General features: G+C 35.6%; 1 protein-coding gene across 2 annotated transcripts in view; it reads right to left on the bottom strand.

Moving 5' to 3' along the window:
• DCDC1 (doublecortin domain containing 1) overlaps positions 1-13,407 on the bottom strand; it is a 497,179-nt gene that overhangs the window by 417,011 nt on the left and 66,761 nt on the right. For both annotated transcript variants that reach the window (XM_040495539.1, XM_040495540.1), the window contains one exon: positions 8,055-8,260. In XM_040495539.1, coding sequence (XP_040351473.1) covers positions 8,055-8,260 — 206 coding nt within the window. The remainder of the gene's footprint in view (positions 1-8,054; positions 8,261-13,407) is intronic.

The raw sequence follows: 13,407 nt of genomic DNA, 5'->3' as shown, positions 1-13,407 counted from the left end.
AAAGACGTCTTTTCAAAAAAAAAAAAAAAAGACTGTCTTTTCCCCAATGAATTATCAAAAATAATTTGCCTCTATGTGTGGGTCCGTTTCCTTCCATTGCTTTTTATGTTTATCCTTATCTGTATCCAAAAGCATTATATCTTTGTTTTTCAATGTTTATTTAGTTTTGAGAGAGCCAAAGTGGGGGAGGGAAAATGAGATGGGGACAGAGGATCTGAAGCAGGCTCTGCTTTGACAGCAGAGAGCCCTATGTGGGGTTGAACTCATACACTGCAAGATCATGACCTAAGCCAAAGTCGGACACTCAATCGACTGAGCCACCCAGATGCCCCGCCAAAATCATTATATCTTGATTACTTTATACTAAATGCTAAAGTCAAGTAGTATAACTCTTCTAAATTTGACTATTCTAATTCCTTTGCATCTCCTGGGCTTTCATTGAGCTTCTTAGATCTGTGTTTGACATTTTTCAGGAACTCAGAAAAAATTCTGGCCATTATTTCTTCAAATATATTCTCCTTCCCCCCAGTCTTTCTAAGGCTCCAATTATATATCTATAAGACTGCTTGATATTAACCCACAAATTACTGACACTGTCCTTTTTTCAGTCTTTTCCTTTTCCTTCTCTATAGTAGACTTAGTTTGCACAGTTTTCATTACACTGTCATGAAGTTCACTGATATTTTCTTCTCGAATGTCTAATCTGGTGTAAAACCCATCCAGTGGGGTTTTTTTTTCCATTTAAGATATTCTAGAACTTCCATTGATTCTATTTTTAGTTTCCATTTCTCTTCATATTATATTCATATTTTTTCTTTAATTCCTTGACATATTTATACTAGCTTTTGGGATGTCCTTTACTATTAACTCTGGGAAGTCTATTTCTATTGATTGACTCTTCTCCTGGATAATGATTACCTTTTCAGGGATCTTTGTGAATTTTCCATATGTTCAACAAAATCTCTCTCCTCTGACAGATCAAAACACAATTGTATCCCCACCCTGTGCATACTTCCATAGTTATTTCCTTTTCACATCCCCATTAGTTGTTTTTTCCCTAGTAGTTAGTTGTTTATGCCAAACCTTGTAGAGTTCACTTCGTACATAAACAACTTAATACCTAGTCAAAGACACAAAGGGACCCATAGGGACTATTACCTAAATAGCTTCCTCATTTATGGCATTTCAGGGAAAATTCCTGATATTTCTACCTCTTACAACTTTCTTGTCTTTCTCCCCAGCTTGGGGAGAATACTGTGTTTTCTTGGATTATCTTTCCCTATACCACAGGTCCAAAAAATACCTCCAGGTATAAAGATGGGGTCAATTGTAGGACTCACTTCAACTTTTCTTCTCTCAATCTTGACTCCTCATTATCTCATGTCTAAAAATTATTGTTTCATATATTTTGTCCAATTCAAGTTGTTTAAAATGGGATGGCTAGTCTGATACTAGTTATTCTGTTATGATTACAAACAGATGTTTCATGTTATTTTCATGGTTATGTTAACTCATCTTTAAGTGAGGACACACAGGAATTAAAATGTAATAAAAACAATATTTGTGGCATTTCCCCATAACGAAAAAAATACTGTTCTAGAACTCAGAAAATGGGCTCCAGTCCTAGCTATTCCAGCTGATCCACTTTGGATAGGACAGACAACTGTTCTAAGTCTAAGTTTTCTGAGTTGCTTAATTAGATTATCTCATAAAATCTGTGACCTTAATGTCCAGAAATTAGATAAAGTTCACCAAAGGTACTTTAATGGGAAGATATGTATAGAAGATAATCTAATAAATCTTTGTATGTAAACTCATTTAACAAATCCTCTGATTTAATCACTACTGTTATATGTGCTTGCCAATTAAAGTGTATTAAAATATAAAATGTAAATATAAAAACTATGAGGTAATTTTAATAGATTAATAAAAATAAATTTTACCTTTTCAGATTTTTAAAAAGATTGTTTTTAATTGAAGTAAGCTCTACACCCAATGTGGGGTTCAAACTCACAACCTCAAGATCATAAGTCACATGCTCTTCTGACTGAGCCGGCCAGGTGCCCCATCTTTTCAGATTTAATATTATGTTTATGTCTTAACTGTTTAGGGGAGTTAAAGCATAATGTTAAGGATTATCTGTCCTTAAGTGTCATCTGTAAAGTAAATCTGTAAACTGAAAATTCTGTTTTGCTTTTATTTTAGCTGAGGAAATTCACATCCCATCACCCCACTTACGATTTTATTCAAGAAAAAAAGATTATCACTACAAAATAATTATTTATAATATTCTAAAATAATCCAATTGTATAACCAAAAAATTGGCGACAAATAGAACAAAATTGGCTATCCACACCTCCAAAATGAACTATAGCACCAAATTCCATATTTTAAAAACTCTGTTTCATATTTTAAAATCTAGTATTAATACCCAGTATGAACACTAGACTAAGTTTTAAAACAATAATAGTATCAATGGGCTTTTCCTCATCCATCATAAAAAGCTCTTTAAAGAATTTCCAATATACTAATTATGCATGACTTCCCCTGTCGGAATCCATGGTAAACATCCTTAATCAAATTTTGTTACTCCAGGTGCTCCCTTACAAATCTCTTAAAATGTTCTCTAAATTCCTTTACTCACACTATTGGAAAAATCCCTGCTCTGTTACTGATTTGTGTGTGAACATTCCATAATAATGCTATTATGTTGTATTTTTTTCAATTAAATCATACAATTAAGTTCATTAAACTGGAACATTTTCTTAAGGTCTTATTTTGTTTGTTCGTTTAGGCTTACTGAGTTATTTTTCCAATTAACACATGTAAGCATCATAAAAGTCTGGATTTTCCTGATTTAAGGGCATCTGATAAAGTTCATTATTTATTTATACCTTGATAGTCATATATGAAATATTCTCTCAATATTTATGTCGTTTTTTGGTAGTAACAAGGAAAAATCACAAAAATGAATTATGTTTACATACAAATGTTAAGGGAATACTAATTTTTTCTAAGTCAGAGTTGCCACACACACTACTCCCTTCCTGCTAACTTGCAGAATTTTTCCTCTTCCGGATTTCTTAACTCCCTGCACTAGTTTTAATCCAGCAACCAGTGATCTAATTTCACATAACCTGTTTTCTCTGTCATACAAATTATTTTCCTTCTCTTAAACCACATGAGAAGTATAGGAAAACAAACAGAGAATCTATTAAGATTTCCATTAATTGGTAAGTTTGAAGTTTTCGAATACTAGAACAGGAGTTCTCAAACTTAGTGGGGTTAGGAATCATTTGGAGATATTTGTTGAAATTCAGATTCCCAGACCCCACACTCAAGAGATTCTGAATTTAATAGGCTTGGAATGGGGGACACCAGTTTGAGTTTTTAACACATAGTCTAGATAATTCGGATGTAGGTGTTCTGTGTAGCACACTTTGATAAACACTGCAGGCCCTGTGTCTGCCATAAGTATCTGATGTCTCCATCTGGAATATGTATATAATAAACTAAATGAAGGTAGAGAAAGATGCAAAAGTAGGAAAGAGGGATCCAACAGAGGAGAGGTAGAAAGATAATGCCCAGGTTGAAGGTGAAGAAAGATCCCAGGGTATAGGTTATAGAGAACAATCAATCCAAACTGGACTGACCGAGGGATTAGGACACTTTTTCATTCTTTCATTCACTCATTATCTTTTTCACTGTCTTCTCCACCATTGCAATCTCATACCGTTTATGACAGTACATAGAAAACCAAGCAAAAAAACAAATAAAAAACTATTAGCTGGGAATAAAAAATATAAAGAAATTTGAAATCTATAAAGATTTCTCAAAGGAGACGATACCCTAGATAATAAAATAATTGACACAGTTAATACCACTTCTCTGACAATGAATCTAAGAGATAACTGAGGGAAAATAAAACTTATCCACCACAATGTTAACTTTAAAAAGTTACGTATCTGCGGACTTCAAGCTGTATTACAAAGCTATAATCATCAAGACAATATGGAACTGGCAAAAAAACAGACACTCCGATCAATGGAACAGAATACAGAACCCAGAAATGGACCCAGAAATGTATGGCCAACTAATCTTTGACAAAGGAGGAAAGAATATCCAATGGAATAAAGACAGTCTCTTCAGCAAGTGGTGCTGGGAAAACTGGACAGCGACATGCAGAAGAATAAACCCAGGCTACTTTCTTGCACTATACACAAAAATAAACTCAAAATGGATGAAAGACCTAAATGTAAGACAGGAAGCCATCAAAATCCTCAAGGAGAAAGCAGGCAAAAACCTCTTTGATCTTGGCCACAGCAACTTCTTACTCAACACCTCTCCAGAGGCAAGGGAAACAAAAGCAAAAATGAACTATTGGGACCTCATCAAAATAAAAAGCTTCTGCACAATGAAGGAAACAATCAGCAAAACCAAAAGGCAACTGATAGAATGGGAGAAGATATTTGCAAACGACATATCAGATAAAGGGTTAGTATCCAAAATCTATAAAGAACTTATCAAACTTAACAGCCAAAAATCAAATAATCCAGTGAAGAAATGGGCAAAAGACATGAATAGACACTTCTCCAAAGAAGACATCCAGATGGCCAACCGACACATGAAAAAAAGGCTCAGCATCACTCATCATCAGGGAAATACAAATCAAAACCACAATGAGATACCACCTCACACCTGTCAGAATGGCTAACATGAACAACTCAGGCAACAACAGATATTGGTGAGGATGTGGAGAAAGAGGAACCCTTTTGCACTGCTGGTGGGAATGCAAACTGGTGCAGTCACTCTGGAAAACAGTATGGAGGTTCCTCAAAAAATTAAAAATAGAACTACCCTATGACCAGCAATTGCACTACTAGGTATTTATCCAAGGGATACAGGTGTGCTGTTTGAAAGGGGCACATGCACCCCAATGTTTATAGCAGCATTATCAACAATAGCCAAACTATGGAAAGAGCCCAAATTTCTACTGATAGATGAATGGATAAAGAAGATGTGGTGTATATATATATACACATATACATACAATGGAGTATTACTTGGCAATCAAAAAGAATGAAATTTTGCCATTCACAACTACGTGGATGGAACTAGACAGTACTATGCTAAGTGAAACTAGTCAGTCAGAGAAAGACAAATATCATACGATTTCACTCATATGGGACTTTAAGATACAAAACAGATGAACATAAGGGAAGGGAAGCAAAAATAATATAAAAACAGGAAGGGGGACAAAAGATAAGAGACTCTTAAGTATGGAGAACAAACAGAGGGTTACTGGAGGGGTTGTGGGAAGGGGGATGGGCTAAATGGGTAAGGGGCATTAAGGAATCTACTCCTGAAATCATTGTTGCATTATATGCTGACTAACTTGTATGTAAATAAAAAAAATAAATTAAATAAAAATTTAAAAAATAAATTAAATAAAAGAGTACTAATTTGGCAAAAAAAAAAGTTATGTATCTGGAACAGACATTTTTCATTTTCCATTAACTTTGCATTTTGTGCCCACAAGTTTTTCTTAATACCTTTTTCAACCCCTGGATACATATATTTAACCTATACCTCACAGTAGCAAGTTCTGTGTGATTATTAAACCATACCAAGTAATTCTAAAATTGTCTGATTCAAGTTTCAAAGAGATGGGCCATAGCTCAAATATCCCAGATTTTAGTGAAGAAATATATCACTTTGGCCCTCATTTCAAACTTCTTAATTACTTAACCCCTAAAATACATAAGTGGATTTCCTTCTGATTTTGCACTTAAGATTTAAATACAGTCATTTTCCCATGGTTCCATTCTGAGCTCAGAGAAGACTTTTATGACTTAACTATCTTACTTTACTACCATCTTCAGTAATTTTCTCTTTATCCCACTGTAACAGCCTTCACCATATAGAGTCTTTTAGACCCTATTCTAGTTTTTTATTACTTTTTAATAATCTAAAAATAGCTACTAATCCCTGACATTCCTAATATTTTATCATAAAAGAGAAAATAATTTGGGTTTCACCTATGACCATGTCACTTTTTTATTCCTATTATTGACTTGGTATGGCATTATCTTGTGATTATCAATATAACTTTCAAAATTTAAATTTTATTTACAAAATAATTAGCTAGTCTTATTTTTCCCCTCCAAAAAATTCTATTGATATTCAAGGCTGGGATTCTGTTGCTGCCTATCCTTTACCTTGTTCTTATCAATAGTATTTATTTATTTAGTATTTTTTATTTGAAGTATAGTTGACATAAAATGTTTATATTAGTTTCAGGTGATTTGACAGTTCTATACATTATGTAGTACTCACCATAATAAATGTCGTCTCCATCTGTTACCACACAAAGTTATTACATTATTATTGACTATATTCCTTATGCTATATTAAAAGTGATATTTAATCAAATATTTACAAACACACTTATTACTGAATCATGTCCTGAGTTTTATAAATTGTGAAAATTCCTTACAATTTATAAAATTTAAACTAAATAAAGCTTAAAAAATAAGCTAAAGAATTGCTTGATCATCCAGTTTTAAATAAATTGCTCTCTAGAGTCAAAAGCAAAAGAGCAGTGACACTTTTATTTATACTCACCTTTCATCTAAGAACATGTAATCTTTAAGAGTGACTATTACCCCCATTTTACCACCAAGGTGTAGAATTACAAAGATTGAACTGAAGTGAACTCAAGAAGCTGTCTAATCTAGCTTCTATCCCCAAGAATGACTGCATTTTAACACTCCCAGAGATATGTCCATCTTCTCTAGTTTTCAAAATCTCCAGGGAAGATGGTACAAGTTGCCTTAGCAATTTGTTCTGGTGTGTAATATCCCTTGTTTTACTCATAATCCAAATCTGAAGATAAGAAGGAAATAAAACCTGGTTTCCTAGATCCTCAGGATTGTGGTTGTAAAATAAGAAGATGATGAAATAGATATCTCAATAAGAACAATTTCCAAAATCTAGTGAACTCTTCACCTACTTCAAGCAAGGGTCATTCTGAAAATACTAACAAAATGATTTATACCTATCTTGATTTCATAACAAATGCCTCCCTTTAGTAAGAGAAATAATTAGATGTATATATATATGAGTCCTAAAGATAAGAATAACATATATTTATTGAGAAATTTCTGGGTATGGGCCATTGCACTCCATGCATAATATCATATTGAATCTTTATATCACTTCTCTGAAGTAGGTGCTATTATTATCCCCATTTTTTAAATAAAGAAATTGAGGCTCAGAGAAGGTAAGGTGTCCAAAGTCATTGATTCAGTGACAGAGCCAGGATTAAAACCTAGACAGTTTGGTTATGTTTCACCAGCTCTCTAATACATATTTAATAAATTTTAGTTGTTATTATAAGGATGCTTTAGATTGGTTGAAAAATCCTTATCTGTAAAAAAAATTTTTTTCTTCAAACTCCCATTAGTTCTTCCATAGTTTTGTCAGATCAAAGATGATCTGGGAAATACAAGCACCCTTTTAAAAACATGCATTTATATGACAAAAGTTGTTTCTGAAGGTTTGCTGGACTGTTACATGATTTTTCTTAGACCCACCTAGATTTGCTTAAAAATGCATATGGATACTTTTAAATGGAATTTTAGTTATATTGGACTTTACTTACTCATTCAAGAAGCCGGGGGTACTTCTAGGTCTTATTTTAAGCAAAAAGGAATAGATTTGAGATTTGAAGCTACATTAGATTGGCTTCAATCTAAATATTCTACAAAATATTGTAACCAACTAGAGTGTTTCCCTAAGTGTAAACATAACTTTTACCTAGGTAAATGCCCAAGTATAGGTTAGCCAAAGAAATCTTGTTGCTTTACTAAGGTAATTTACGTTAGTAAAATAAGCATGCTTCTAAGCAGCTAAATTTTTGCATTCTATTAATACCTTCTTAAGATTTCAGTTTATTAGTTGATATTGATGTTTAAAAGAAAATACCAACACATTTCAAAAGCCATGAAAACTTTGAAATTTAATTTATACTTTAATATTTAATACAAAATTACCTTTTTCACTGTTTCCTTTCCCACTGTGATCTCATGCCCATCTTGCCCCAGGCCATTCTTAAAGAACAGAATTCGGACTGAGGTCTTCTCAGTGAGTTTCTTCATTCTAACAGAAAGAACAGGCTTGGTTTTCTGTCTTTTGACATCAGTAGGAAACATCAGGCCATTCATTGTCCAACTTACTTTCTTCATTAACAACAGATGGTCTAGAAGAGAATTTTTTTTAAGTCAAGTCAGTATTTGGCTTCAAAACTAGAAATGGACACACCATGTTTCCCCTCCCCCTCTTACCTATATCATATACACTGGCCAGTCACCATTTAGACACTGGTTTTCTGAAATGCTACCACCAGCTTCCCACTAACCGTGACATAAGCTGTAGCAAGCTGTCTGCTCTGATAGCCTGCATAAATCATCATTTCTGAAGGGAACAGATGTTCAGGGTATGAAAGAGTAATACCACAATTTAGTCCTAATTAAAATTCACCTTAGCATGCCTCTATCACTGATCAGAGGCTCTGGGCTGAAAGGGTCCACTGAAAGTTCCAAGGTCCTTTGCTTACCATAAAGCAATATGGGTCCTAAACTTCTGTGTTCTTTAGGGTTGGGAAATGCTTTATTTTCTCCTTAGTATGATTTATTATCCATGTGATTTTTAAAGATGATGACCTCCAAATAGTAACCTTATACATAATTCTTCTCCTGTGACTAGAAAGAAGGTGACTTCTGAGACATCATTGGTGAGAGATTCAAAATATTTCACTAATAATGAAAACCAGCTCTGCATTAGCTGTTTACTTTGACCTTTCCTTTTCAAAGATGTGTTTAGGAATTTAAGTTTCAAAACTCCCACTCATATTAATGGGAGTGCAACTAAACGATTATGCATGACTCTGAGAATGTGAGGATAAGTTGCTCTCAGCATGCCTCCTTTGCAAATGGTTTCATTTCATAAATAAATAATTTATACCTGTGTTATTTTTTATTTGTTGCATTCAATTTATTTTAGATATTTTCTTTTCATATAAGTTATTAAATGTATGTGATTTTATAATTACAATGATCCCTCCCTCATCTGTTCTTTATTTGTCCTAATGAGAGAAATAAAATTGTATTTGCATACAATTGAAAATAGTTGGATTTGTTTGCCCAAATTTCTAAACAACTCTTGTCTGTTAGCACTTACCTTGAAAGAACCATGGCCTCGTTGACCTAGAAATGGTGCTTTACATAAAATCTGCAAATATTGATATGAAACACAAGCCACTGGTTCTGGGACCTTCAAGTCCCAGAATGTTTACATTAAATGTTAAAAAAACAACAAAATACTGTGTTTCTCTTTTTCTCTCATACACATATACATGTGAGCACGTGCACGCGCTCACACACACACACACACACACATATATACACACAGTGGGTAGAAATGTGAGCAAAACTTTCAGAATAAACTAAGATTATAGATATGAGTAAGCCTTTAAGAAGAGGAAAAATAATTTTAAAGAAATTATTATAATATGAAATTGATAGGAATTAGAATTAGAAAAATAAGCTAGACATTAAGGAGTTCATATATGCCCCAAAGAACTGAAAACAGGTACTCAAATAAATACATGTACATGCATGTTCATAGCAACACTATTCACAATAGCCAAAAGGTGTAAACCAAATATCTACCAATGGATGAATCGATAAATAAAATGTAGTATATACATACAATGGAATATTATTCAGCAACTAAAGGAATGAAGTACTGATATTCGCTACAATGTGGATGAACCTCAAAACATTATAAGTGAAAGAAGCTAGACATAAAAGGCAACATACTATGTAATTCCATCATATGAAATATCTAGAACAGGTAAATCCATAGAAAAAAAATGCAGCCTAATAATTGCAGGGGTGGGAGGAGGGGGGAATGGAGAAAAATTTAATAGGTAAGACGTTTTATGGGGCACCTAGGTGGCTCATTTGGTTAAGCTTCTGACTTTCAGCTCAGGTCATGATCTCATGGTTCACGAGTTCGAGCCCCACGTGGGGCTCTTGCTGACAGCTCAGATTCAGAAGCCTGCTTCAGATTCTGGTTCTCCCTCTCTCTCTGCCCCTGCCCCACTTGTACTCTGCCTCTCTCTCTCTCTCTCTCAAAAATAAATAAAACATTAAAATAAAATTTAGAAGTTTTATCTTGGAATGATGGAAATGTTTTAAAACTAGATAGAAACGGTGGTTGCATAACATTGTGGGAGTGGGGATGGGCTAAATGGGTAAGGGGCATTAAGGAATCTACTCCTGAAACCACTGTTGCACTATATGCTAACTAACTTGGATGTAAATTTAAAAAATAAATTAAATTAAAAAAAAATAAAAAATCTTACCAATAAAGTATTTTCCCCTTTGATGACCAACACCAGGATGAGGGTGAGACAAGTGAAGGGCCAAGAATGCAAAACTGAAAGAAGCATGCTCAGTTGTGCAAGTGTACAACCCTCAGTAAATGCCTCCTTAAATTTTGTCACGCAGGTGCATCACTCATCTCACCCGAGTCCCAGCCTGGCTTCTCTCCTCCTTGTACGCTCTTTAAATTCCACTCAAACCAGGCTGACTGTTATCCAGACCCTGTTTTATATGATTTATAAACACTAGCTCATGATGTCCTCTCAACAAGTTTATGAGGTAGAAAATATAATTATCCTCATTTACAGGTGAGGAAACTGAGGCACAGAGAAGTTAAGTAACTTGAGCAAGATCTTGCAGCTGGCAGGTGGTGGCAGCAGGATATGAACTCAGTTCTAGAAACTACTCCTAATCACTACACTATTTGACTCTACCATACATTTTCTTCTGTTACCTTAAACAAAATTTCACAACTTTCCACAAGTTGGACATACTTTCACATCTCTTAGTCCTGTCAGTGTTTCCACTTCTTTCACAGTTGTCCATTATCTCAGGAAGATCTTAAACCTTTACCTCCCAATCGTTTCTCTCCAACCAATTGCTTAGTCATTCAATGATATTTACATTTATTGGGTGCCCATTTATCAATGCACCAGGGTGATAGCTGGGAACAGGACAGAATAACTTGTGCAGATTACAGTCTCTTGGGGGAAAAACAGACAGTGGAAGGTCTCTCTAAAGAGGTGACTGCCGAGTAGTGAGGTTTGAACAATGAGAAGTTAGTCATGAAAGTCTGGGGGAAGAGCATTTTATTCTGGATGTAAAGGGAAGCTATTGGAAGGTTCTTGGCAGGGCACCTATGAAAAACAGACTATAGCAGAGAGTAGATGACACTGGTAGTCCCCCCCAACCAAATTCCTTTTACCGGGCTAGTGCGCCCAAACTCCAGCTGCTGTGAGTCATGGCCTCTAACACCTCACCAATGCAACCTTCTCCGAAGAACTGCCCTTGGCTGAAAGGAACCAGCCGCCTAGCCAGGAAATGCCTGTGATGTGGTGGTCTCTTAATCCTACCCACAGGTACAGCCTACAGCCAATGACTGACTGACTAGGGGACATAATGGCCAGTCCCCTTGCCTTAAGGAGGGGCAACTCTGTGCTGTGCTTCCCACTCCAGATTGAGGCTAGCCTTCAGAACACAGGGCATGGCTGAACTTCTTTCTCTACTCTAGTTGCTTCCCTCACTCTTTTATAGGGTTCACCTGAGAGTATTCCCTCACTAAGTCCCTTGTACATAAATCTCCATCTCAGGCTCTGCTTTGAGGGAACCTGACCTGAGACAGAGTCAAAGAAGAGAAACCTAACTCTGCTATCTTTCTTCACGGTAACTTTTTTTTTTTTAATATGAAATTTATTGTCAAATTGGTTTCCATACAACACCCAGTACTCATCCCAACTCCTCAATGCCCATCACCCACTTTCCCCTCCCTCCCACCCCCCAACAACCCTCAGTTTATTCTCAATTTTTAAGAGCCTCTTATGGTTTGCCTCCCTCCCTCTCTTACTTTTTACCCCTCCTCTTCCTCCATGGTCTTCTGTTAAGTTTCTCAAGATCCACATAAGAGTGAAAACATATGGTATCTGTCTTTCTCTGTATGACTTATTTCACTTAGCATAATACTCTCCAGTTCCATCCACTTTGCTACAAAAGGCCATATTTCATTTTTTCTCATTGCCAAGTAGTATTCCATTGTATATATACAGGCACATGAAAAGATGCTCAATGTCACTCCTCATCAGGGAAATACAAATCAAAACCACACTGAGATATCACCTCATGCCAGTCAGAGTGGCTAAAATGAACAAATCAGGAGACTATAGATGCTGGAGAGGATGTGGAGAAACAGGAACCCTCTTGCACTGTTGGTGGGAATGCAAACTGGTGCAGCCCCTCTGGAAAACAGTGTGGAGGTTCCTCAAAAAAGTAAAAATAGATCTACCCTACGACCCAGCAATAGCACTGCTAGGAATTTACCCAAGGGGTACAGGAGTGCTGATGCCTAGTGGCACTTGTACCCCAATGTTTATAGCAGCACTTTCAACAATAGCCAAATTGTGGAAAGAGCCTAAATGTCCATCAACTGATGAATGGACAATGAAATTGTGTTTATACACACAGTAACTCTTAAAACTATCATTCCTTTCTATTCCCAGCCAGACCCACTTGTCCATTTCTCTCTCAGTCTTCTATCATCTACAAGAACTTCCTAACCATATTTTATTTTCCTTCTTTATATCTGACATCCTATACTCCAATTATAGATCAATTTTCCTAAAACATCAATTTTATCATTGCCTGAAGAGAAACTTCTTGGAGCTAGCTTTTGAAGTTTTCCACTAGTCACTCACCCAATCTGTCTGTCAGGTATGAGGAAATATTTATTAAACCTTCCTATGTGTCAGACCCTGTGCAAGAAATATGCTCCTTCCTTTAAACTTATGTCTAACAGAAGAGTTTACTGACAACCTGACACTATCCAAATTTTCAGGTTTTATCTTACCGTGGCTTAAAGCACTATTTTACCTAAGCCAATCCGCTCATTGTCTTTTAATTACATCAAGGGCACAAGTAAAAAAAATAAAAAAAAAAAAAGCTTATTTATTTTGACAGAGAGAGAGTGAACGAGCAAGAGTGGAGGAGGGGCAGAGAGGAAGAGAGGGAGAGAGAGAGAGAGAGAGAGAGAGAATCCCAAGCAGGCTCTGCACTGTCAACACAGAGCTCAATGAAGGGCTTGAACTCACGAACCACAAGACCATGACCTGAGCTGAACTCGAGTCAGACACTTTACTGACTGAGCCACCCAAGCACCACACCAAGGGCATTTTTAAGTTCATTCTTCATCTATTCAGACTCAAGTCCTTCTCAAGATCCAGTTTAAGATCTTCCTTTAATGCTCCAG

This window comes from Herpailurus yagouaroundi, unplaced genomic scaffold, assembly GCF_014898765.1.
Source record: "Herpailurus yagouaroundi ecotype Mexico unplaced genomic scaffold, PumYag 187, whole genome shotgun sequence".
NCBI classification, from domain to species: Eukaryota; Metazoa; Chordata; class Mammalia; order Carnivora; family Felidae; genus Herpailurus; species Herpailurus yagouaroundi.
This window is presented reverse-complemented; position numbering and strand designations above follow the sequence as displayed.